We start from the raw sequence: 27,524 nt of genomic DNA, 5'->3' as shown, positions 1-27,524 counted from the left end.
ACTGCCAGCCCCAACTGCCCTTCACTGGACACGCCCCAGCCCCTCTGTGTCTTCCTTGTAGAGATTGGCCCAAATGTGAACACAGGATTCCACTGTGGCCTCCCCAGTGCAGAGTACAGGGGGACAATCACTGCCCTGGTTCTCCTGACCACACTGTTGCTGACAGAGGCCAGGGTGCCACTGGCCACCTGGGCACAGCTGGCTGCTGTTCAGACACTGCTGACCAGCACCACCAGGCCCTTTTCTGCCACGCAGCTTTCCAGCCACCCTTACCCCAGCCAGCAGCACTGCAGGGGGTTGTTGTGACCCAAATTTCAGAGCTGGCATTTCATCTTACTGAACCTCACACAAGTGGCCTCAGCCCATCTACCCAGCCTTCCCAGACCCCTGCCTAGAACTTTCCAGTCCTCCAGCTGATCAACACTCCTGCCCGACTTGGTGTCATCTGCAAACTGGCTTAGGGTGCAATCGATGCCCTTGTCCAGGTCACTGATGAAGATGTTATAAAGGACTGGTCCCAATATTGAGCCCTGGCAAGCACCATTTGTCACTGGTCACCAGCTGGATGTAACCCCATGCACCACCACACTCTGGGCCTGGCCATCCACACAGTTTTTTACTCAGCAAAGATCACACCCATTCACACCATGGGAAGCCAGGAAAATGCCATGGGAAATAGTGTCAAAGGTTTTATTAAATTCTAGGTAGATGGCATCCAACATCCAGAGCCCTTCCCTCATCCACCAAGTGGGTAACTCTGTCACAGGAGATTGGTCAAGCAGGATCTACCTTCATAACCCCACACTGGCTGCAACACTAAGCAAAAGATATGTAGACAGAAGTTAACAAACTGGTGTCATAATTTACTACTTAAAAAGACCATTTCTCCAAAGGATTTATATGCAGAAAGTAAGAAAACTCAGTAGTTTGGGGTCACAGTTTGAATTCCAAACTTACAGGAGGCAATAGTCGGCCAAAATGTATTTCTTGGCTAAAAATATTTACAGAATAGGACAGTTTTTCCAGCTTGTAAGGGTCTTTCACATAGCACAGAGTGAGGAAAGTACTGGCAGAAGCACTCAGCAGTGACAGATTACTAGAAAACATCAGTTTTGTAACTGAGTTGATTTCAGTCCAGGAGGTTTAAGTATGAAAAAACTGTATAAAAATTATATAACAGTCATATACTTACAGAAATTTGTCAGAGAGGGAAAATACACAACTACATACAAGAGCTGATTTCCACTTCACTGTACTCACACCTCTGAAAAACATCAAATCCTTACCTCTCAGAGACTTCCTTGCTTCCAATTTCAAAGTTAAAGTTATCAAAACATATGAATCAGTATGTCTCCAAAAAGAAAACTATCAGTGAAGTTCACTGAGACAGAGCAGATCAATCTAACCAATTCCAAACCAAAAAGGAATTTTCTTGCCCTCCAGCCCCCACAGTTAGCTCATGCCAGCTCTGGCACGTAGCAGGCTACTCTCCATACTAGCTGAATTCATTAATCTGGCAAAAAGTACGTGCTGCTCTGCTGGGCCAATGACTTAAACTGGCTCAGTGCACCAGAACTGGACTGAGAGAAAGCACGAACAGGCAGCCAGAACTGGAGGAACATGAAATAAAACCTCTCCCTTCTTTCAATCATCCTGCGTCGTATTGTCATTAAAAACACTGTCCCATTCTCCTCTTCACCTCACCCTTCCCTGTGCTGCCACTAGCACATACAAGCAACCAAATGATGAACTGTAGCAAGGCTCTATTAAATAGATCCAACCAAAAATCTGTCTATAAACTATGACAGTGAGGACTACCCCTCAGGGGCATCAGGTTGCTGGTGCAGCTTACTATGTGCCTTCATTGATGCTCAGGCAACAGCAGGAATAGAAATGGAAACATGACATGATTGTCTCTTGCAGCAGCAGACTTAGACTGGATTAGACTAACTCTGCTTTTGCTATTCAGGGAGTGGCTTCAGTTTGGATGTAGGACAGCAGAGTTTGATATTTCATTTAGGAAAAAAGACAATAAAACTTATTACTTAATATGAACAATATGTTTCAGGAATGTTATTAATTATGTAACATTTGAAAAACAACAATTTTATTTAAGGCAAGTGGACTAGTTCAGATTTATTCCTGAAAGTCTTGAAAAAGGGATTTTATTACCAGATGCCTGTGTATTTTTTTCTTATTGCTTAAGTGAGCCTTATTTTCCTTAGTCTAGTTAGCTTCAGAATAAACATTCCAGGGAAATTCAGGTATTTTCTGGCACTGTATGCACATCTGTATACATTATCATCACTTACAACTGAGAGCAAAACGCCAGTATGTGCTCTGAGAGATAAATCAGTGCGTAATTCTAGGTTAAATCCTTGTGAGACTGAATGGTTTTATCTGAAGTTTTGTCCACACCTTCAGTTGACACAGCGACAACATTACAAAACACACCATGGAGTACAAGGTACCTTTCTTTCTTCCTTTTAGGAAGACACAGGCACTAGTTAACCCTCAGCAGCAATCAGCAATGGGCACTGTAAATTACATTCAGTATTACACTTTGATATGGAAATCTATCAGCAGCAAAACCAGAAAGTTTAAAATTCATGAGACCATTTTCCCTTATAACTTTAAAAGCAGTTTTAAAATTCTTTATTTCCCAATTTAAGAAGGAACTCCAAGTAGTTAATACTTTTTAATTGTGACTGCTCAACTCAGCTGCTATAGTGTGTCTCCAGGTATGCTTCACAAGCAGTATCTAGAAATGCTGCTCAGAATATCCTGCTCAGAATATATTTCCTATAAGGAAACCCTATGGTCTAAATTTACTACTTTTATTTCTGACATAACCACATGGAAAAATTTAAAACTAGAATGATCAAGAAGTACATTTCTCATGGCAATAGATGGCCTTTACAAGTCCATTAGCACCAGTTATCAGATTTTGCAAAGTATAGAGACATAACCACATGGAAAAGTTTAAAACTAGAATGATCAAGAAGTACATTTCCCATGACAACAGATGGTCTTTACAAAGTCCATTAGCACCAGTTACCAGATTTTGCAAAGTATAACACACATTTTATATTTAGGATTTAAATATATTATTTATGCATAAAATTGTTTATCTTATTTCTAGGTAATGTATAGACATTAAGATGCAATTCATTACACTATTTCAACATCACCAAACATAACTGGTAATGGCAGAGCCTTCCTCCTTCCTGCATTTACAGCCAAGGAGTTCATGCATACAAGGCTATCAATGCATCATACCCTACACTACAAATTTGCTACCTGCTACAATGCACAAGGCTCCCAGCAAAGAACTAAACATTTTCAATGTCATTTTGCCTGAAAGCACTCACAAACAAAACATGGTACCATCACACTATGGCACGTAGTGGTGAGGACACACTATGTATTTAAACCCAAAAACGGGCAGCCCAAATTCTGCACCAACTCCTGAAGCAACACTTAAATTCCAACTGAGGTCGACTTGCAGCTTGCCAATGTCCATCCCCATGTCCAGTGCTTCCTAGAGGATAAGGCTTGAAGGTTTGAAGCATATTTCACAAAACTAAGGTACAAAATCTCACTCCTGACATTTTGGAAAACACAGTCTTCAAAACAGAAGACTGGAATAAAATTTTTAAATATAAAACAGTATAAGTGAAAAACAGCAAAATATTCACATCCTCCCACTGAAGTATCTTTTCTGTTCATGTTGATCTATAAACTGAGCTGATACCACATACCAGTCATTTCCCAAAATCTACAGCCAATCCTGTTGCACCTTCGATATGTTATCTCACTCACAAATTTTAACAGGTAAATTAAAGTCATGTAACTAAATCATCGCATTTAGTTATTTGCTGTGATAATTTGGTACTTCAGCAAAACTCAAAGCCTTCCTACCTTTTAAGTATCGTACACAAACATTGTGCAGCATACAAAAGTTAAGCCTCACAATTCATCTAACCATCATAACCTGCAATTACTTGAAATTGGACACATCTAACCCTGGTGCATACACTTCCTGACTAGATTCTAAAATGTAAGAATTGGTGCTTAAGAGAAACCAAAGCAATGACCCAGTTGCTTCAGCTGGAGCAGTGAGGGGTACTGTTACATCCTTTGACATTTTAAGGTAGTATTCTGAAACTGCAAAGCCCAGGTAAAGCCCAGCCTCAGGTCTGCTGCAGGGCAGTTATCTTCCCTTGTGAGAGGCAGCAGTGTCTTTCTGGCCATATTTTTTCATCACACTGCAACTGACAGAACCAAGAGCATCTCACTTTAAACATATAACTAGTATCTTCAGACACTTCTCTTACCAGCAACATGAAAAATTGCCATTGCACATAGAGATTATTTTTGTAGTGACTGAAGGTCACTCAAAAATCATCTACAAATATGCATATATTCTACAACTCTGTAAAGTAAGTTTAGTAACAAATACTGAGGGTTGACATTAGTATACATGCACTGTTATAGATAAATTTTATATATATCTGATTGCACCACAGCAATTCCTGAACACAGCTGCATTTAAATCAGTTTAAGCCTTGTTTTTATCTGTTTTTCTTAGGACAATTTTAATTACAAATGCACCTGTATTACAGTCTCACCAACTTATTATCTCATTACTGTAAATATTTCAGTGCCTCACTGCAATTCAGTCTCAAAGAAAATGACAACTGAACAATTTAGCTCTTTGCTTGGCTTACTTCAGTCTTGGAAGTCACTAGGACTTGAGCTCTAATAGGGCAAAGAGTCTTGAGACATATCTTCTTCAAAAACATTTGATTCAAAATACAATCATAACTAAAAGCAAAGTCAGTCAGCTCCCCCAAGACACTCTCACACAACTTTTTCCAAGAGCAGAACCATCAAGAAAACATTAAATAGCCTCAGCAAGAAGTAAGAAAATTTTCTGCTGGCTCATGTATTCGCAAATTGTGTATGTGCTATTCACAGGTGTAGGACTCAATGCATGTTGGTGTATCCGTGTTAGCACACACATTTCATCCCAGCAAATGGGAATGCAAAGATGAACTCATGTTTAGTTGAAAAAACCACAGTAGTCTCAAGCCAAACCCACCCAAAGATTCTGTACTTAAGTGCAACATATATAGATTCATATAATGTTTTGGGTTGGAAGGGACCTTTAGAGGTCATCTAGTCCAAACTTCCCTGCAATGAGCAGGGGCATCTTCAACTAGATGAGGTTGCTCAGAGCCCCATCTAACCTGACCTTAAATGTTTCCAGGGACGGAGTGTCAAAGTCCCTTTTAGGTTCTCAAACGTGTTCATAAGGTCTTCCCAGAACCTTCTCTTCTCCAGGCTGAAGAGCCCTAACTCTCTCAGCCTGTCTTCATGGGAGAGGTTCTCCTGCCCCCTGACAATTCTTGAGGCCCATCTCTGGCCTCACTCCAACGGGTCCATGTCCTTCCTGTCCTGAGGACCCCAGAGCTAGATGCAATACTCCAGGTGGAGGCCTCACCAGAGAGGAGTGGAAGAACAGAATCCCCTCCCTCAACCTGCTGGCCACACTGCTCTGGAGGCAGCCCAGGATATGTTTGGCTTTCTGTAAGCACATATTGCCAACTCATACGCAGCCTCTCATGTATCAGCAGCCCCAAGTCCTTGGCAGAGCTGCTCTCCATCTACTTGTGCCCCAGCTTGCATTGGTACTGGGGTTGCACCAAGCCAAGTGCAGTACAATAAATACTGAATTGATTACACAGAACACTAAAAAGCAAAAAACAAGATTTTTTACAACTTAATAGCAGAAAAATGGAAAAGTATATCACGTGACCTACCACAAAAAAGACAGAAGACATTTTCAAAAATTGGTCAGCAAAACAATAACCCTAGGAAAAAAACCTCTTAGTTACTCTCTTTTTGAGGGCAAGCTTGCAATTTACTCTGGAAATAGTGCAAATGAGACAGAGGCATTATTTCCTTCCTCAAGAGACAGCGCAAAGCCGAAGACAGAATCAGAAGATGGACCAGCAAAAGGATTACCAACCTAGGGGAACAATGACATTTAAGCTGAAACCATGCCCATGTGGGCTGTATGGTCCAGCTGCAGCAGCTCTGACAGAACCACATACACACAGAGGCTGCATGGCACCCCAGAGATCACCTACTACCACAAACTCCTCCTCAGAGAATGGCCAAAACCAGCAGGTCCACCTGGGTTTTGAGACATCTCTGGGCAGTTCTTCCAACATGCTGCCTAGCCTCACAGCTAAAAGATTTTTCCTATTATGAAATCAGAATTTCCATTTTGCCATCTTGAGTTCATTGTCCCTTTGTATTGCTATGAATCTCCTAGAACAGCCTTGCTACACCTTCTCTATAGTCTTATTAGATATTTGCTGCTCTTAATCTGAACATACCCAGTTCTCTAAGCCAACATGATTTTGGTGTCTCTCAGACTCACTCCTTTATGTTTTCCTTGTCTTGTTTCAAACTGGAGAGGCCAAAACTAGACACAACAGTCCAGATGCAGTCCTAGAAGTGCTGCATGCAGGGGAAAAAGCAACTCCCTTAACATCCTTCCCACACGCTTACTAATACCTCCCAGTATGCAGCTGGCCTTCTTTACCTCAAGAGCATGCTGTTGACTCACGTTCATCTTGCTGTCCAGCAGGAAGGTGGGGTTGTTTTGCCCCAGATGAAGGACTTCACATTTGCCTTTATTAAAACTCACGAGGTTCTTGGCAGCCCACTTCTGCCAAGTTCCCTCAATGGCAGCCCTATTCTTCATTATGCAACAGGGCTGAAGTTTCCAAGGGTTTAGTATTATCTAGGAAACTGCTGAGGATTCCTGCCATTCCTCCATCCCAGGTTGTTAATAAAGACATGGAACAGCATCAGCCTCAACAGCTAATAGAGCTCTATTAGCAACTGGCTGCCACTGGATCCTTGTACTGCTGGTCACAACCCTCTGAGGTCAATGGTCCTGCTAATTTTCCAATTGCTTTACGGTCCACCTGACAAGTCTGTATTTCACCAAGTGGACAACAGGGATCACATGGCAGACCATGCTGCAGGCATTGCTAAAGTCCAGGTAAACAACATCCACCATTTGCCCCATGTCCATTGAGCCAGTCATCCCAGTGTGTTATGAACTCATTATATGATGCCATGGCAGCCCACCACCTGCAGCAACCTGGAATACTTTTTCTAAAACATTTTTGGGCACACAAAATAGATTCTGAACTTTGTCCTGATGAGTTGTTAGAATCAGCAGCAGCTCAGCTTGTCCATGGCAAGGGAGCAAGAACTGGTTCTAATTACTGACTGGAGGAATAAATAACTCAGAGGAAGTGATGTGCTGCCAGCAACCAAAGACAATTTGCAGTGTCCCAGCTAACACAGTCAATTATTTCATCTGCTTTTTTCTCCTCCTAAGATACCACTCACTAACACTGTTTGTCCCCAACACTTCACAGCCTCCAAGACTGTCACGACAACACTTTGAAACAAACCCTAGAATATTAATGAAATGCTATAGCAATCATTATCTGCAATTTTTATAAGTGTACAGTACTGCTAGCCTAAATGAGAGAAAACTGGCAATATCTCAGTTTTTTAAGTTCTTCCCAATTAGGATACATTTTTGTTTACAGTAGCAGTAGAAAGCCAAGTGCCAAATTTAAACACCTGTTTTGCTAATACAGTATCATACTGCTGAGACAAAGACAAAACTTCTGATGTTGACTATCAGTCCATCATTTAAAACAAATCTTTAAATACACATTAAACATTTCTTCAAATCTGTTAGTTTTAGCTCAATGTGCTAGCTTACTACTAAACCAAATCAAGCAGAATTTCATACAAATACAACCATATTAAGTGTGCTCCAAGGTGCAATCCTGTTGACTGGAGTTGATACAATGGTATTTGTGTAGGTCTATATAGACATTCTTAATAAAGACTTTTAAAATTAGTATTTTCCCATTTAAGGACTATGAAACATTACCTAGGTTACACTGCTCAAGATGATACTCTAGGAACTCTTAAGCATCAAAGTTTCAAAATTTCCTCACAAAATAAACCCGGTGGTTTGTACGATCCCTTCTGCCCACTGCCTGCAGTCCCTGCCAAGCAAGGCCTATCTTCAAGACAGCAGCAGGCAACAATGCAATGCTGTAGACACTGCTGCATACAATTTTCAGTTCCCAGTCCTGTAGCTGGTCCCTCTGGGAAGAACCTTACAAGACGTCTCAAGTGACTTGGTGAAACTCACAAATCCAGAGGGACTTTCATGACCCAGACCTACTAAAGTGGCTTCCAGTGGCCTCCTGGTCCCCTTTGTCAGGTTAAGTCCTAACTACATCAGCACAAGACCAATTACAATACATGCACAGACTTACACTGGTTTCATCAAGGAAAACATCTTTGGATTTGGACATCTACATTATAAATATGCACTGGCACATACACATGTAGAAAAAAAGGAAAGCATCACTTTAATCTACAGACATTATCTCTAATATCAAACAGCTCTAAGCTAAAGCTTAACGTGAATATAGTTTATGGGAAGGCTATAAACACTTTTCAGGTAACTGGTTTTTTTCTCATGTTTAAATCTGCCTGTATGAGTATAAATAAAAGTGCAGGAGAATCAAAGTTCTCTGACTTCTTCATCTGAATGCTTTATACTCAAATAAAAAAATTACCACAAAAAGGTATTTTATTCTCTTTGCCTTTAAGTCACACTTAAAATCTCTGAAATCTGTTACCTGGATGAGAATGGCACTGTTCCAAGTTAAACCAGCACAAGCACACACACGAAAGCACAAAATTAAACATAAAATGAACAATAGAAACATATAAATACTCTTCCAGAAGCAGTTTAATAAGCCAGCAATGCAAACATCCCTCCCATTTAACACATCAGCATTGGTAATTCCCATCATCAGTCTATCCAAATGACCAGGACAAACCAGCACTTAGAAACACTGGGGCCACATCTGGAAGATGAAACCCAGATGCTGGACACAACAGCTCCCTCACTTAGTATGTGCTTATCTCTCAAAGAAGCTGTAATTTTAACCCAAGTGCCTAAGCTCCTTAAAGAGTGCAGGAGGAGGCAGGGTGTTTCAGCATGGGATGGCCAAGTAAAGAGCGTGCTGAGCACAGCTCAATGCATTCAGTGTGGAGCTGTCAACACTCTACCCCCAGGAAAGCACAGTCAATGGGCAGAACTCCACAATTCTACTCCAAGAACACCAACCAAAGAGAGACAAAAAGGCTCTTTTCATTCTGATATGTGACTCCCCCACCTCAAATCTTCATGGTAAGTGAGTAGATACTGTCCTTACCTCATGGTGCTGCTACTTTTTGTTTCTTGGTTTAATAGTACAGCTGCTGACAGTGCACTTTTTATAAACTAGGATGGTAGCCCAGGAAAAAAAAAACCAAACCGTGGTTTAGTTCCTTCACTAGTGGGGGAAATTTACTCATAGCTCCATTTTCAAAGAGAAACTACAAGCTGCAAGTCACATCCTCCAAGCAGCATCTGTTCATCCCTCCTATTTGAGACTGGTTTAAAAAAAGACTCTACAGTTAAAAAACCACATATGCAAGCACAATGAAATATGGCTCTATCAGGCACCTGGGGAGAAAAGGGCAGGAAATTCTGCACTTTCCATGTTTATTCCAAGAATATATAAAACAAATAACTTCTGAAATCATGGATAAGAGGCTGTACATCTCCACTTTTGGAAGGTAACATCTTATACATCCTCTTCCTGGCTCAATGAATCACACATTCTTTTTCTGGATAATAACACAGTTTCAGTCAGAAGAACTCAAAGACAACACACAGCTTGGCAACTGGGATATTTGCCCAGAAAGTGGAAGATGTAGGTTGATGTCTCTAGGCAAAAAAAATAAAAAATTTGAAGCAGGGTCTACCACATTTTGAACAAATGCTTTAGCTAATCATCTTTGAAAAGCAGCAGCATCTCCTCTTCCAAATGTCTTCTAAAGCCGTTGCTGCACTTAATGGAAGACTGACTCTGCAGCATGCTGGGCATGACTGGAGAATTCCCATCTGACCAAGCTCCCTGGGAGACTACGGCAAAATAACAACGTCAAGAAAGCACAACAACTTCAGAAAAACACACAACAGGCTTACTATTGTAAGCCTGGCCTCATGATACTCATCTTTCATACAAGTGGAAAAGAATCAATATCCCAAGAACTCCAAAGGTATTAGCAACATGGCATTCAGTGCTTAGGCACCTCTGGAGCTTGGTGATAGGACACTTGAGTTTTCAGGACTGCAGTCTTGACCCCAAGCACTTAGAACAGTTTTAACACAGTACTTCTATGAGCTTCCTTACTGACAATAGTTAGGGGAGCAGGAGATCATGTTCAGACTGCATTGAGCACTTCCATGTCTTCCCAAACTCATTACTGAGAAACAACACCAAACCACACAATACTTTCTGCAGAGTGGATGTTAGATTGAAAACAGGAACACTTATCAATTAATTCCAGTTCAAGTCATCTATACCCAGAGTTCATATTTTTACGTAATGCAGGTGGATGTTAGATTGAAAACAGGAACACTTATCAATTAATTCCAGTTCAAGTCATCTATCTACCCAGAGTTCATCTTTTTATGTAATGCAGGTTAGCAAGCTACACAGAGTTAAAAAGCCATCCCTTGCAACAAATGCACGTATCTGACACCTATCTGCTTGACTATTTAGCATTTCTTCCCCAATATATTACTTGTTAATTTGATTGATGTATTTGACTTGCAGCATCCATGCTCTCTTCCATCAGAATCCCACAGATATCCCCCCAAGCACGTGTTTGCTTTGCCCCATTGTTTAAATAAACCTACTAGAAAACACACAGAGGTAACAGACAATAGAATAATCAGAAAACCATCTCACCTAATTATTTTAAATTAATCTGTTTTATCAGTTATCTACACAGTATCACCACGTGCAGGATATTGCAATTTCAACATTACTCCGTTGTTCACGCAAGAGCTTTCAACATTTGCTCTGCCAGTGCAGTGATTCTTTACATGAAGCGTCACCCTGCCCGCTTTTACAAGGACAACACTGCTGATCAGCGTGCTATACAAAGGATTAAGTACAGTACTTCCCAAATGATAAAAACTAATTGAGCAACAATTTAGGCGTAACACGCCCTCAATTTTACATATAGTATTTAATCTCCTGGCTTATATTACTGATTTAATAACGTAAACGCTTTGGTTTTACAGTCAATTTCAGGTTTATAAATACACATGAAAGGCATTTCCAGAGCACTGTCTCCAGGCATCTTGAAATTCTCTGACAAACAGGAGTTGGGAAGGAAGATCTTTGGATCTATGTACTGCAATTTAAAAACTGGTTTTTTCCTTTTATTTATCTATTCTGTCCTACAATACAAAGAACAAATGCCTCACGAATTACATTTTGCACCAGCACGTTTAGGCACAGACAAGACACTAAAGAAAACCTAAGGGTTTTGCAGGCAGCATCCTACCAAAAAAAAAGGAAAAAAAAAAAAAGAAAAAAAAAGCAAAAAAAAGGGAAAAAAAAAAAAAAAAAAAAAAAAAAAAAAAAAGAAACCACAATGGAAGATCCTGAGTATCCAGCACCCTCGCACACTCATTTGCAAGCAGGAATTTGTCATGAAAAGCAAATACTGGAAGCGACGCACTTAAATCTGACGAGTAACTCTGACTTGATAAGCCAGTTAAGATCAATTTAATCAAGATTTAACCGGGCAGCCCGGAGACAAAACGAGCATCCCACGGAGCGGGAGGCAGCCCGCTCCAACCGCGACGAGAGGGAATGCGCACCTACCCCTTCCCGGCCGCCTCCTCCTCCTCCCGCCTTCGCTCCTGCCTGGCGGGGGACAGGCGGGAGACAAAGGGGAGGCGAGAATCCCCCCGCAGCCCGGCGGCGCCGGAGCGGGGCGAGCGCCCGGAAATCCCACAATGCCCACGGCCCCGGCGGGAAACCCTTCCCTCCTCCCTGCCCACGGGCCGCTCCACCGGGAAGCCCCGGCCCGAAGCCGCGCACGTGGGACTGCGCGGAGCGCGGAGCGGGGGGAGGGCGGCGGAGGGAACGGGCCGGGCCTCCGTGGCGCCTCCTGCCGCCGCTGAGGGGAGCGCCGGGGGAGAAGCGGGGCAGGAGGGGAAGGGCTCCACGGGGCTCACCCGCGACCTCACCTGCTGCTTGCCCCTCGCATACGGCGGCTTGGCGGCTCCCAGGTGGTGCCGTCGGGTCCGGATCTTGCCGCCGCCGCCGCCACCCGAGGCCATGATGCGATCCGGCCCGCCGCCGGCGGCGGCCTCGTCCTCCTGCTGGTGCGGCCGCTGTGCTCCGCCGCGGCCCGGCAGCGCTGCCGCTGTCACCGTCCCCGCGGGGACGCGCAGGGAAGCGGGAGGGGCCGGGCCGGGCCGGCTGCGCGGGAAAAGCGCTGGCCGGGATCTGCCGCCACCCGCACGGGGACGCCGCGGGGGAATCGCCCGCCCCCGGGCGCAGCTCAGGGACGCCTTGAGGGCTAAGAGCGGAGGTCTGTGCCGGGGTCGCTCCGCGGGCGATTCCAGCGCCGTCTCCCCTCTTCCCGCGGCGTTTCACAGAATGACTCAGGTTGAAAGAGAGCACAGCGAGTCATGTGGTGCAACCTTTCCGCTACAGCAGTGTCGTTCCAGAGCACATGGCCCTGGATTGCATCCGGACAGTGCCCAAGCTTCTTCAGTGAGGGAGACCCCACAGCCTCTGTGGGCACCATGTTCCAGTCTGCAGGCATTCGCACAGTAGTTTTTGCCCTCGTATTTCGGTGGAGTTTCCTGTGCACCGGTTTCTGCCCCTTGCCTCTTGACCTGCTGCTTGGCAGCACCTAGCAGAGCCTGCCTCCGTCATCCTGACACTCTGTCCCCGGGGACACAAGTTATCCACGCTAAAATTCCCCAAGAGACAGGAACGTGGAGAACGAGGCAGGAAAAACGGCACTGGGAAGTCTGCGGTGCTCCCCCAGGCTGCCACTGGCGCTAGGGTTTGTGTAAGCAAGAGAAAGAGCAGGGGCAGGTTTTTCATCGGGCAGTGGTGGCATGTGGAAAGGAGGTAGGGGGGAAAAGCTTCACCATAGCTTTTACTTCCTCAAAACATGAGGAAGAGTGCATTCCTATTACAAAGTTAGAATACATAGAAATGTGGGGTTTTTATCTTACTGAAAGTAAAGTTGAGAAAAAAATTATAGTTTCACTTTTTATTTTTAGTATTAATTTGCTGTGGGAAGGATGGAGCTGAGCACTATGTGCAAGTCAATAAAAACGTTACTCAGGACAGAGCCCTGATGCACCACACACCCCTTCCACAAAAACAATAAAAAGAGGGTGATTCTGAGAGCATGCAGAAATGTGAACAGGCAGCAGCTAGAGAAGAACAGCTGTAACAAGAAGTGGTACTGGGGAATTTTGTGCTGCTTCATCTCTGCTTCATACTGGGTTTTCTTGAACTTCACTGAGGTCCTCCCAGCTCTCTTACATGACTTAACATCTCAATTTCTTTGTCCCATTTTCATTATCTATAGGAAATAACCATTATCCAATACCCAGCAGAGTGGAATCACTTTCCATATATTTCTCCTCATAAACTACACTCTTATTCTCCTGCCCTGCAATTGGGAATACAATTTTACATGCAGGAGGCTGACTTGCAGTGATAGATGATCCCTATCCTGGAATATATCTGTTTGAAGTCACCTGCAAGAACCATCTCATTCTGTGTAAATGGCTGGTGTGCTGCAGCTGCTGACTAATTTTAGAACAATGGTCTGCTTCCACAATAGCATGTCAAGATCTATATCAATATAATTATCAAAACAAAAAATAGTATTTTTGCCTGGATTTGCAACTCATTTGTCCAGGAACTAATTACCATGGTAGCTTTCAGCTTAAGAGGAGGGGAAGGAAGGCTGGCATAATGTGTTTCCATTATGGGAAGAGCTAGATTTACAGAGGGGATGGAAACTGTGCCCGTTGGTAACATACATTCATTAGTGACGATGCTGGCTTCTAAAATGTACCTGTGTGGGGAACTGACTAAAATCATTCCTGTGCTGGTCAGGTAGGAGCTGAACAAATTTAAAAGAAACTTCCCTCTTCATGCATGCTAAGAATATTAAGGTAAGCTGTAAACACAATTTTCTCTCCCACATACATGTCACATGCAGCTACACTAGACATTTGCTCTGTAAATTCAAGTGCTGCTTTATTTACTTATTTTACCTATTTAGAACAATTTCCATATGGTGACATACCTTTAAAGAAACTCATGACTCAGAAATACTTGTTGATGTAGTCAAACAACATCTACTGACATGAGTCACTGAAGTTAAATAATTGTCATTAAAAATGAGACAAAACAAAAGGCAAATATATATATATATCTCCAGCAGAATGATAGTGATCATCACCATTTGCTCAATCTTCCCTGTGAGTTATATCTGCAAGTTACTTTGAGGTAGCACTAGAAAGAAGCTGTTGGTCCAAGAGCATCCCTGCAAAAAGAAACATTGACGGCTTAAGTACCATTTAACGTTTTTGAACACTTTTCAGTCTTCACTGGTTCTTAGCCTGTTTTTTTCTCCCTGTTCACTGACTGCAGGATCATTAGCCCCTCAAACCATGGTACTAAAGCTTTTCTGTTCAGAGAAGTGGAAAACAAAAACACTACTCTTCTTCAAGAAGTAAGTGGGTTTCAGGTAAAGGCACTATCTATCACAGCTAGGTACAATGAAGAGTTTATAAAACCAATACTACATATTCAAAAAAACCCCTTCAGAGTTAAAAAACCCCACATTTCATCTGGGTAAAACAGACAAAACACAACCAAAGTGAAATAGGGTGGTGTTGCAAACATTGCTCCCAATAAATTTTTTAATGTTTCTACTGCAATTAGCTCTTTGTAGAATTGAGAGCAGGCATCTGTATGATGAACATGTTCAGGTCTTTGTGTAAGCTTGCTAATTCAGGCAGTAGCTGGAAGCTACACACCAGCGCTGGAGTTTCCTCAGTTAAAAGTCTCAGCAATGAATGCCAGCAGATCTGAGGCGCTCACTTTTTCCCAAATTTGTGCTTACACCAATACAGAAGCCTTTTCAGTGTGCATTTACAGTGCAGAATGTGTGCTGCACATGGTATCTTGATCCCATATATACACTCCTAACTGGTAAGCAGCATAGACTAGAAGGCTTTCTGTCTCCTGAGCCTAAGAGAGCTATTTAAAACACTATCACACAGGCAGCAACCAGCAGACTCCATCTTCACCTCACTTTTCTTCTGTGCTGACTAAAGAAAATATATTCCCCAGCATTTCTCAGATTTGCACAACTAATGGCCCAAACAACCTCTTTCACTGTATTTCATAAACAGTATTTTCACTGTATGGGTACTTTACAGGCCAGAACAGAAGGTGCATATCTGAAAACAGTGTCTAATGAAGAGTGTGGAGACCCTGCTAAGATGTAAAATCTGCACAAATATGGTGACCACAGACTCTGAGGTTTATGTGCTGTGGCGATACAGTGCTGATCAAAGTGAAATCACACAATTACATGGGCTCCTTATTACATAATTCACACAGGGATCAACCTCTCAAAAGCTAAAAAAAATCAGTAGATACTCTATAGTATTTCTACCAAGCCAACACGCACCCTTAGTATCTGATAACACAATGAAAGGTTTCCACAAATTACTTGCTGGAAGTAAAGTATGGTGTTAGGTAATGCTATGTAAAGCAGGATATGCACTTCAAAGCAGGAAGCTTCCAGGTCTCTGCCTGGGTTATAATCTTCAGCTTGTGATGACTGTGCTTGCTAGATACAAAATCCTTTGCCTAGCAACTGGTCTGTACTACCAAACTCAAGCACCACTGTGCACTACAACTGAAGTCACATCAAATCCAGCATGGTTTTCAGAGTTTAACACCCCCACAAGCAAATTTTAGGGGCCTGCATCTACTATCTTGAGCTTCCTCCCTTCTGCAATCCTGTGAAACAATTCTATACAGACACACAATTCCCTTCCCCATCCAGATTCTCTTTGCCTCATTTATTCCACTTTCTGTCACATTCCCATTACTAATCTCTCTACTGTGATCCTCCAAAGACTGACCAGCTCACACCAGAGAAGCATTCACATACAAAATCCCAGTTTTCAGCCACTTTGCAACTAGTTCTCTCCAAAGACTGTGATAGTAATCTCCCTACCTAAATGAAGGACTTTTGTTTTCTCTTTCTACATACATAATGCACAAAATTCATGAAGAATGAAATCCCTATAGCACACCAAAAGACCTTTCTAGTTTAGACCATCTGTATTTCATGGGTAGGACTTAAAAAAAAAAATCCCAGCTGAAATTAAACTGTGAAAAGAGAGATTCTGGTGAGCAGGTAGAAGGGACCTGCTGTGCCAAGTCATGACTCTGCAATGCAGTACGAGTTTCACATTTGAGAACAGCATATAGGTTATGACCACCACTTCAATGTGATTAAGTCATTAAAAACAAAAACCCTGCTATCCTAGCAATTATGGTTTAGACTGCCCCCAAAACACACGTCAGTACCAAAACACCTTGAGTACCTTTCACATGTATTAGCTATATGATAATTTCTACCTTTTTCTCTTCAGGAAGTACTTTTGTTTCCAGCCTGAATTTATTTCATTGTGTACATTAAGTAGTAACAGGAGCTTAAATTGACCCTATGACTGGAAAATACTTTATACACTTTTAGATGAGAACAGTTTAGAGGAAGCCACTCAGAAGTTGCTATCTTAAAGCAGAACTTTCTTCATTGTCATCTCCCCTAACCTCTTCTGACTTGAATACTGAGAACTGTCATCCTAAAGTGTTATAAACCTCATCACTATGAAACATCTGAGCATGAAGACTGAACAAATAACAGATGTTTAGGATAGGGTGCAACTTAGTTGAAGAGGATACTGGGATACTTTAATTCCTGAAGGGTTTTTCTTCCTTCCTTAAACCACCGGGTTTTCTCCAATTTTTATGGATAAGAACAGGTATTATATTACATCAATTTCTCTGTTGTAAAAGGTCAGATGAGAAGACTAACAAGAAGGGCAGAAATAAAACTATCAGTAGGTATGATCCTTAGTCTTTGAAAGGTTTGCAGCTACAGCAGCTCTGAGTTTGCCCTTCTGAATGTTAAAACTGCACAGCATGTTAAGATTAAGACCTTGTAAGATTGCCTGGGTATCTTGGAAGTATGTGAGAGCTGGCTCTTGCTAGTGCTGATGCCCATACCACAGACAAGTGAAATACCCTTACTGCCTCCAGCTAAACTCCACAAGCCAGAAGGAGAAGGTGTTTTGCATATATAAGTAAAATCCCTTGCTGGCCAGTTTTCAGAAACAAAATTTTATTTACACAGGCATGTCTGTCTTTAGACCCCATTGAACTCTTTACATTTCTAGAATATTTACATGATTTCAAGATGCTCCAAGTGATGAACAAAACAAAAAAAGATTACAGAAACTGCCAAAAGCATAGCAAAAAAACCCCCAACCTATCATTGTGCTTTAAAACTTATGATCTAGAGTAATGTAGAAGAAATGTAATTTTAGCACCTTGGTCATAACGGTCATGCTATATAAGACACTTAAATAGCAGAGGGGATGTCAGAAGTGACCGTATCCAGAGGTTGCCAGTGACAATTCATGAGGGCATCATAGAGTTCTTCACTTGTCTCCATAAACTGTCTGTTCATTTCATCAACATCCAAGTACAGCTGTGGATCTGAAAATAAAATCCTGGTAAGTACAAGTATCAGAACTTGGGAGACTTGCACAGGAAAACCTGAAGTAAATGCCTAACAAAGTGTACTTTAGGTAAATTTAACAATTCAATAAACTTAATAATACACCTAGTAAGATGTTGACTCACCTAGAATTTCAACAAAGCTAACAAGTCCAGCTTCTTTTGGAATTAGTGTAGTCAAATGCTAGGACTGGTATTTCCACATGAAGCAGAGATTTTGGGCTAATTAAAAATTTTGGACACTATTACAAGATGTCTCTACTAATGAGCTTAACATACAATAATCTTAGAATCAATACAAAGATACAGTACCTTCTCCAACAGACCATTCCAGAAGGAGAATGAAGGGAAAGTTACAAGAACCTACTGCAAAGCTTTAAAATTCTGCTTCATCTTAGCTCTAATCCATTCCTTATCCAACAGCCACTGCCTTGTATTGTTAAAGAGCAGAAGTATGGCTAAATTCAACCTGCAGTGATAAAATTATCATTACCTTCAGTTATTAGGTCATCATTGATTTCAGTCATAGCTGAAGCTTCCTAAAAAAAAAAAAAGAGAAAGCATTCATAGTCAGTTTCAGAAAGCATCACAAACCCAAAATAATTTTATGCTCCCTAACATTCCCCTCCTCCCACAACTATAAAATAAGCAGGAGCAGGTGGTGTTTGTTGGGGAAGGGTTTCTTGTGGGATGTTTGTTATTTTTTAATGCTTTGGTTGGGTTTTTTTAAGAAAACCATAGTATAGTTCCACTTGAAATGCACTTTTGGAAGTTGTAACTGATCAACTGGCTGACCTACATATGATCATCTTACAACAATTCTTTATTTTGCTTTAATCAAAGTATGTCAGAAAAACAGGGTGAGAGAAACAATGCAAAAAACTTGCTGTCGGAACGGTTATTTGACATACGTGAACAAATATTAGTGCATAAATATCTAATTCTACAGATGCACTCAAGCACTGAAATCCAAAATGCTGAACAGAACCTTCACACTTATTTGACTACATGATTTCAGTTTTAGGACTTTTTTCCTCTGATTTACACAACCCATGACATGTTAATTATGTTGGGTTTTTTAAAATTTATTGTGTAGTATCTTTACCTCAAAAACAGCTGGAGCCATAACAGCATCTCCTAAAGAGCAGTCTCCAACAGCTTGCATGCTATCATAGGGAGTATAGGAGCTGTAGTTGTAGTCAGCATAAGGATCGTAATTCCACTGTGAATAGTAGTTCTGATAATCTTGGTAATAATCATTATAGTTGTATGACTGGTACCGCTGGAATTCTGCTTTCAGTCTGAAATATGAGAAGGTATATACAGTTAAGAGTTTGAGAACAAACAACTGTAAATCCAGTGCTGAAGTTAAACAATTTCACACACTTCCAAATTTATGAGGAAACTTGCCTAAATAGTTGCCAAAGATTTATGTCATGACACAATACCTCATGTTTGTGAGGAGAGCAAATGCTCACCTTCACCAATGCCAAAAGTAATTACTTCTATGGATTAACTTGAGTTACATTTATCTATTTTGGTATTGTTTAAGCAACCTACTGATAAAAAAGAATTATTAATATCAGAGACCTTTACCAAGCACTAATTTATTAAAGGCACTTGAAATGTTTAATTAGTCCTTCCATCTTTCATTTTGTTAACACTAAATCTTGTTATTTCCAGAAACAAGGGGTAAAGTCAGATTATCTTTCAGAGGAGCATCTGACACTGCCTGTCAATTTACTATGTCTACCTTCACCTTCTCAAGTTTTGGTCCATGAACAGTTGCCAAAGCTTAGCTGTCAGGTGAAGTCAGCACTGCCATTATTCAGAATGAAGCCAAAGCAGCAAGAAAATTACAAAACTTGTTAGTTATGAAGACCAAAGGGCGAGGTGATTAGATTTCACTGCTTTCCCTCTCCTGAGGAGATTTTTCCCAGGGGCAACTTCAAGTTGACTAATGACAAGTATCAACAAACAAGAACAGTCTGTTCTAAAACAGAGATATATCACATGAAAAACATTGGGATAAATCAGCTACACATTCCAAGAAATCCCCTATGCTTAGACATTTCTCACTGATTACATACAAGCAGACCTCCTGTGTTTGCAGTGTCCAACACCTCTTTATCTTCATTTCACTACAGAAAATTCAGACTGGGGCTTTTTGCCAAGACCACAAACTGAAGGAGCTCAGAAATCATTTCCAATGTCAGTGACTTAATGACAAACTACTCTGACGGCTGGATTTTTGGATGCTGTGCAAACACAGTACTCAGCCATTCAGAAATGGGTGTAGATTAGAGGTGTCTATTTTAATACTCACGCTACATTTCCACTTCATTACTGTGAAGCTACACATACATTCTAATAAATAGGTATTTTATTGCCTTACTACTCTAGTAAATAATGCCTCATAGTGTCTCAGTCTTTTGCTTCCAACTTCTCTCCTACATCTATCTCTGTAGGAAAGAAACATCTAAAAATACTGCTGACATTCTTCTGGATAGCACAAATGAGGAAAACTTTCTTTGGGACCTCATTTTCAGAGCAAGTTAGTGAAAGCAAATCTGGACAGTGCCTTCTTGGGAAAGGGCATTTCTGTTCCAAAGCAATGAGGCAACATTGACAAAATTATCCAGGGAAGAGAAGCAGGAGCTGTTATTTTTAGCCTTCTAACAGAACACACAAGCTAACCTCATGAATATATACTGAAATTGTTTCTTAGACTGCTCTGTTTTTGTCAGTGTTTTGGATCACAGTTTATCAAATTCAGTATCAAGCCTCTAACTGGATTGTCTTGAATAACTGACAGAGAACTGAGCTGGCAGGAAAAAACCCTCTCAAGCCCAATCAACTTTCAATTTCCTGCTGCCCTAATCACTTAAGGAGCAAAGAGTAGTATTCTAAACAAACTATTCAAGCAACAACTCCTTTAGCTTTTTCCCCTCTATATTCTGTGTTTTTCCACTTAAGAGTTCCTTCCTCTGCCAGCCTACTTGAAAACTATCAATGTGCTACCTTGTCTAAGCCAAGGCAAAAGGCCTAGAAGAGCTTCCTAGCATAAAAATAAACACTTGTTTCCCTTCTACCTTCTTCAGGCCCAAACATGAAACACAAATACATACAGCTTCACTACCATAAGCATTAAGGCTGGTCACAACAGCAGCTAAGCCCAAGTTATAAAATCTGGCTAGACTTAAGAGCTGGATTTCCCCAGCAATCCTCAAAGGGGCTGATGGACCCAGGCAGTCAAAACATAATGCTTCTTGATTTTGATTTTGCATCCTGTACAGCCATTATAACAAGGGCCACAGTCTTTACAAAGGCAGAGCTAAAAGAATCCAATTATTCAGAATTACTTTATCAATGCACAACTCATTTGTTACCTTTTAGAAATTCCTATGCTCAGCCGGATTCGTTTTCCCCCCAGACCTGGTGCATTCTGGCAGTCTTGCAGTGCCCTCATCTGATCACCTTGCTCACCAAATCTGACAAAGGCATACCCTCTACAATTTTCAAAAGGGAGAAAACAAGTTCTAGTATTCATAACAGTTACAAAGCCAATTAATTCAATTTCTGTCTTCATGAAAATAGTAGCTACTATAGCTTCTATTACCTAAGCAACCTCTCTGGCATGTGCACATGCACAGAAGATGCTTTCACAAAATTAAAAACCTGGGCCAGAAGCAAAAAGCTTTGTTGATAGCATTAAGATGCAACTTGCTGAAAGCCAGCAAAACAATGTATGTTAATTGCTATCTGTGTAAGTAACCAGATTATATACTTCTGCACTTACAGCAGTTCAGAATATTCAATGTATCAGTATTAACCTTTGCTACTGCTCTACAGCTCTAACATTCTTTCTAAATTTGCTCTGACTTTTTTTTTTCTTTTTTTTTTTTAAGTTTCTTGAATTAGGCCATTACACCCAGTGGTTTCTGAACAGCAAATTCACTTATCCCTGCTTCACTCTCTGCCTGGTCAGTGTAACTTCTACTAAGCTTTATTTACTAATACTAGTACTTACATTTCCCAACCCCCTAAGATTTGCTAGGCCTTACACTTCTCCTCCACACGTAAAAAGGGAATTATTTTGTCCTCAGTACTGCACCAAGTGGACACACTGCGGTAGGTAAGCACAGATGTCCATGCAGGGCTCTCCTTTCTCCCACCATCTAACGGCTTTCATGCAGATATGCTTTTGATTGAATTGAATCTTAACACATTGGTTAGCTAAAACTAACCATAAAGCTTCAGAACCCCAAGGATAAGTTGTTAAAAATATTGCCAGAGAATAATCTCTCTTCCTGCCTCTGAAGAAAATTCAAAACCAGTTCAAATATAAGTTCTCATATATTACTTATAGCAACACACATCCTGACAGCATTAACACATTCCCACAGGCATTACCTGGAATATCCCAGCAGGTCTGTTGCTATTTTGCAGTCAATACATGAAGGGTATCTCTTTAGGAAATAGTCATAGAGCTGAAAATCATCTACTTCTGGAGTCAGCTCCCCAACAAATATTGAATAATCTGGTCTTTAAAAAGATAAGAGAACCACCATTATGTCTGAGAATAACACAGTTCATGTCAGAATTAAAGTCCCTAACATACAAGCAAGCAGTTATTACTGGACAAATAAGGAGACAAAATACAAAGAGTATTAACAGCAAAACTCTGCTAAGCACTGTACAGAACTGCAATGCCAGCACTCCAGCAAGTTCTTAATTTCTGAGTCCGTTCCAGCACTTTTGCAAGCATTTCAATAAAGACTCAGATTTATTAAAGAATCTCTTAGAAGTCAGTTTTAGAAACTATTATTTGTTGTCTGAAGGGCAGGACACCAAAAACAGCAAGAAAAAAAAAATTAAGTTACAGCCAGAATTCAAAGACAGCTAAAACTATTTTGACACCACATCTCCTGCAATTATGAAAAAGACAAACCAGGAAAAAGTCTTCGCTATTCAAATGGCAATACAATTCCATAAGCAATACTTAAGTGTATAGACACCAGATGTGTCATTTCAGTATTTTTAAAATAACTGATGACATTCACTAGTCATTAGCAATTTCAACAGATAAAGGGTCAGAGCTGCTCCTTTCTAAAGGTCTTTACCTGTTAGTTGTGTTAGTACTACTAGGGACAAACTCTATTCTTCCTGGTTTTATTTTGTTCTTTTTCTTCCGTTTCTTCTGTGGTGTTCTCCACCAGCTGTAGGCCTGGAGACATTCTCTTTTTTTTGCCATCAAGTCCTGTAGGGAGAAAAAAAATCACCTTTATAGTATTTAGCCTCATTTACATTCCTCCCTCCCACTCCCCATCACCACAGGTGATTTCCCCATATTCACCTTGCCCTTGAAAGAAGCCTGGGGTCCCATTTCTCCCTCCGCCTCCCATGAGGGAAAGCAGCCTCTGGGGAAAACGCCTGGCAAAAATAACAGAGCCAAAGGATTGTATGAACAGCCATATTCCCCTGACTTGTCAAGCTGGCTAATGGACTGTCAGCTTCCTCTGGGAATTAGGGACAAACCAGACAGCCTTTTGATGCTGGCCAATCCTAAATGTTAATTAGCTTCAGGACTGGACTGTGTTCCGCTTGAGCTCCAGGATGCAAAAAACCCTGCCGCAGCACAATCTGCACGATGAAGAGGCAGGGAAATAACATTGTTCCGCTTGAGCTCCAGGATGCAAAAAACCCTGCCGCAGCACAATCTGCATGATGAAGAGGCAGGGAAATTGTCACTCTTGCCTAGAAGGAATGTCCACTGTCCCTATCTCCCCTCATCCAGGAATTCTTCTGTGAGATGCCTCTCCTCACTACCCAGCAGTGAGTCACTCTCCCAGGCCAGGAACAACAAAAGGCCGATTGATGGAATTTAAGGAGAAAGCAGACCAAGAACAGGCACTAGCTTGGCTGAGGGAAAACTCAAACCCAGATGCAGGGCCAGGAAGAAAGAGGCATAAAAAGTGCCTCTTAGGGAATTAAAAAAAAAAAAAAAGGGAAAATTTAATAAAAAAGAAAAAACCAAAAACACTAAAACCCCAAAAACCACAGCTCAAAAAGGAAGTGAGTGGGGCAACTACACAAAAGAAGAGGGGAAACAGCCTTGTTAAGACCGGTTGTCTCCTTCAGTGAAGATTCTGAAGAACAAGGACTTCCAAAAATAAGAATGATGTTCCATAGCATTTACTTACGCAGGCTTTAATGTTCTTCCTCTATAACATCTCCACATGTATCTTATACAGAGTGTTATGCGCAAGATCCTTCAGAACTTGCGCTCAAATAATGCAAACTGCAAAGCTTAATGTAACGCCCCCCAACCTGCTTGAGTCGACACAATTAAGTGTCCTGAGGACATCCACCAATTACCACACTGCCAGAAGAAATCTTAGGACTAAAAGAAACATCCAACTCAGAGCAAGCTAGCTATGTCAGCTTTACATTTATTAGGAATTCTGAGTATGGCTGTGGAATCCATTTAGGCACTGCATGCCTGTGTTTCTGACTAAATGATCTTACCTGGCTTGCCATGGTTCAAACTGTCTTCTGTCTGTCTCGAACAGCAAAACTGCACAGGTTCAATGTATTACACACCTTCAGCTGAAAAAAAATGTGGGGGGAGAAAAAGAAGATGAAGGATTTTATCCTCAATATTAATTCCTCTCAAATATGTTCAACCCACCATATGCTTTAATGTTACTAATTCAGAACTTCAAAAATTAAGTTCCGACTTGTCACTGCTAAAACATTGGCGATAAAAAGGATGGATGGCCGACAGGATTATCATTAGATGTAACATTCACTGTCCTAAACTGTAACAGACAACAAAGTTTTCCCACTGTCTAAAGCACTAGAAAATTCTAGAGATCTTTTAAGTCCCCTATACCTCACCCTTACTTCTGAAATACCTACACGTAATAACCCAACCATCCATTAAAAGCAAGGCAAAAGACAGATGTCTCAGTACATTTTGTACAACCTTACCAGTTTCTTCCCCTTTTAGCCAAATTTAAATTTACTCTTCTAGAGATCTTTTAAGTCCCCTATACCTCACCCTTACTTCTGAAATACCTACATGTAATAACCCAACCATCCATTAAAGGCAAGGCAAAAGTCAGAGGTTTCAGTACATTTTGTACTCCCCGGTTTCTTCCCCTTTCAGCCAAATTTAAATTTACTTGTACCACAAACTATGCAGCTGAAAACAAGCAGTGGTACTTCCTATGTGCTAAAGGATATGAGAAATACAAGCAGGATGAGGGCACAGCACAAGCAAACATGATCTGTCGCTGCACCTTTTCTCCTCCCTCTCACCTTCTCCACATACACACTTCACTCATTACCATCAAAACCAAAACCAGCAAGTAACATTTTACTGCCATCACTAAACCAGTGGACACACTTTCCTGAAGAGCTATATATCTTTGCTGATCCCAATACTGTTTCTTTAGGCTTTTTCCCCTAGTCATCCAACAAATACAAATCAGTGCAAAAAACAATTTACAAACCACTCTGCATTTACTTTCACACTCAGGCGTTCACACCCCTACTGATTTTTTACATCTGGTGTAACTCCTGTGCAGATACTTGATCTGCATTTACTTTCACACTCAGGCGTTCACACCCCTACTGATTTTTTTCCATCTGGTGTAACTCCTGTGCAGATATTTGACGGCCACAGTTCTAGTTCCCACTTCCACACAGGAATTTATGTAATGTTTTAGATCTTGGCTGATTAAATCCACAGCCACATAATGCAATAAACACAGAGCGTCTGCAATGCCTTCAAGGCTTGCCTGCAGAGTGGAGCAGTCCAGAGCACTGCTTCTGAAAATGGATTAGACTAACTTGACACAGGAGAGCCATAAACCATAATTAGAGCATCCACCCGTGCTATTCAGAATAACTATGGACTTCATCCCCACAGCCACTGTGAAGCCAAGAAAAGAGTCAAGTACAAACAGGCCTAAAACCTACAAGGTTTGTGTATGCTACACTGAGCACGTGCTAACTGAAAGTAATTGTGCTCATATCAGCAGCAAATTCTTCCTGTTAAGGGTGGTCATTATTGACGCAAATATCCACGTAACAATGTTCCTGTAACATTAGTTTTCAATACAAATAACCATGAGCTCCTCCATGTTCTCAGCACTGTAATACTGATTTTTCAATTCACAACTGCACAGCAACTTTTTTTAAACTTACCACTTTTAACTTGTGCAGACCTAATGGAAGATGGCACACAGGACAGAGCGCTCTTGTTGCAAGAGGCTATCAGGAGGAAGTGATACAACTGCTTCTTGGTAGGTTATCACCAACTTTTACACAAAACTGCTTTTGTATGCCTCCCTGTCCAATGTTCACCTTTTCACTAGAAAACAAGAACATTTTAAAAGCAGTTAAAACAGCATGTACTAATATAATACATTTTCTTACATTTGTTTTAACTATATCTACAGTCACAAGCTTTCATTTAAGGAGTGGGGCAGCTTCAACCTCCAGAATTCAAACACATCTTTAACCGGGTTACACACACACCACAGCAGTTTTTTATTTTAGTGCCCTTTCTTGCATTACCGCGGCCATACGGGCAAAAAGGTGGGCGAAGCTGTTCACGGCCCGAATGGCCCGTGCAAACACCGCTGACGCAGGCAGCGGGCGATCCCCCCTCCCCTTTCCTTTGGCACTAATTTCGCTCACACGAGGCGCTGGGGCAGGGCACGGGGATGAGGGAGCCTCGCAGAGCTCTGGGGCCGGCGCGGTGACCCGGGCCGAGCCCAGGCCCGAGCCGTGACGCATTTCTCTAACCGAGCCACTCGGCACGCCGGCAGAGCCCGACCACAAGTGCGCCCCGCCCGGCCGCGGCGCTCCGCAAGCGGCCACACTGGCGCCGGGGCCGCGCTTCCTGCTTACTGTACTACGCGATAAGAGTTTAACTAATGAAAAAATATAAAACGACCCGACGAAATAACCATAAAAGCCGGCGGGGCCCGGGGTCAGGGAGGGGCTGGTTCTGTGGTGCCTCGGCACAAGCGCCGCCGGGGCCTCCTCGCCCCGCGCGCCCTGAGGGAGGCCCCGCGGCCCCGGGAAGGGGAAAGGGCCGAACATCCCAGCCCATCCCACCCCGCCTCGTTCCCAACAGATCGGTTCGCGCCCCTTTTCCCCGCTCGCAGCCCCCGATCCCGACGCGGCTCCCCCTCCCCCCTCGCGATCCCGGCACTAACGCCTCTCGTCCTCCCCGCCGCCATCACCGCCAGCGCCGCTTCCGCCGCGCGAGGCCCCCCCTGCGCGGGCTGCCCCGCGCGCAGCCTGACCCCCGCCGCTGCCTGCGGCGCCTCCCGCTCCGCGGCGGCTCCCACGGGACTCTCCGGAGCCGGCGCGGAGCGGCGCAGGCAGCGCGGCGGACGGGCGGGCGGCGGAAGAGCCGGCGGGAGCCCCGGGGCGGCGCCGTGCGGTGGCGGATGGAGCTGGTGGCGGGGTGCTACGAGCAGGTGCTGCTGGGGTTCGCCACGCGGCCCGGCCAGGTAACGGGAGTGGGGGGAACGGAGGGGAGGGAAGAAGCACAGAACGGCCTGGGTTGGAAGGGACCTTGGGAGGCCATCTCGTTCCAACCCCCTGCCATGGGCAGGGACATCTTCCACGAGACCGGCGCGTTCGGAGCCCCATGCAGCGCGG

General features: G+C 42.4%; 3 protein-coding genes across 12 annotated transcripts in view; 1 reads left to right on the top strand and 2 right to left on the bottom strand.

Annotated features, from left to right (window-relative positions):
- Window positions 1-12,422, bottom strand: part of NUP153 (nucleoporin 153) — a 43,720-nt gene extending 31,298 nt beyond the window's left edge. For all 3 annotated transcript variants that reach the window (XM_039712034.1, XM_039712035.1, XM_039712036.1), the window contains exon 1: window positions 12,224-12,422. In XM_039712034.1, coding sequence (XP_039567968.1) covers window positions 12,224-12,316 — 93 coding nt within the window. In that variant the 5' untranslated portion in view covers window positions 12,317-12,422. The remainder of the gene's footprint in view (window positions 1-12,223) is intronic.
- A 1,822-nt stretch (window positions 12,423-14,244) lies between these two features.
- Window positions 14,245-27,524, bottom strand: part of LOC120503592 (tRNA selenocysteine 1-associated protein 1-like) — a 13,489-nt gene continuing 209 nt past the window's right edge. Inside the window, exons 1-11 of one of the 7 annotated variants that reach the window (XM_039712237.1) lie at window positions 27,074-27,212; window positions 26,055-26,220; window positions 24,369-24,449; window positions 23,197-23,273; window positions 22,964-23,100; window positions 22,254-22,385; window positions 21,230-21,349; window positions 18,946-19,141; window positions 18,334-18,379; window positions 17,651-17,819; window positions 14,245-14,559 (exon numbers count right to left, since the gene is read on the bottom strand). In XM_039712237.1, the coding sequence (XP_039568171.1) occupies window positions 17,683-17,819; window positions 18,334-18,379; window positions 18,946-19,141; window positions 21,230-21,349; window positions 22,254-22,385; window positions 22,964-23,100; window positions 23,197-23,226 (798 nt within the window). In that variant the 5' untranslated portion in view covers window positions 23,227-23,273; window positions 24,369-24,449; window positions 26,055-26,220; window positions 27,074-27,212 and the 3' untranslated portion in view covers window positions 14,245-14,559; window positions 17,651-17,682. Of the gene's footprint in view, window positions 17,820-18,333; window positions 18,380-18,945; window positions 19,142-21,229; window positions 21,350-22,253; window positions 22,386-22,963; window positions 23,101-23,196; window positions 23,274-24,368; window positions 24,450-26,054; window positions 26,221-26,426; window positions 26,905-27,073; window positions 27,213-27,524 lie in introns of those variants that run through there. The other 6 variants (XM_039712234.1, XM_039712235.1, XM_039712233.1 and 3 more) reach the window with 6 other exon arrangements.
- The window catches only part of PAK1IP1 (PAK1 interacting protein 1), an 8,999-nt gene continuing 8,693 nt past the window's right edge, over window positions 27,219-27,524 (top strand). For both annotated transcript variants that reach the window (XM_039712230.1, XM_039712229.1), the window contains exon 1: window positions 27,219-27,373. In XM_039712230.1, coding sequence (XP_039568164.1) covers window positions 27,311-27,373 — 63 coding nt within the window. In that variant the 5' untranslated portion in view covers window positions 27,219-27,310. The remainder of the gene's footprint in view (window positions 27,374-27,524) is intronic.

Source organism: Passer montanus, unplaced genomic scaffold (genome assembly GCF_014805655.1).
Source record: "Passer montanus isolate IOZ18808 unplaced genomic scaffold, ASM1480565v1 scaffold26, whole genome shotgun sequence".
Taxonomy (NCBI): Eukaryota; Metazoa; Chordata; class Aves; order Passeriformes; family Passeridae; genus Passer; species Passer montanus.
This window is presented reverse-complemented; position numbering and strand designations above follow the sequence as displayed.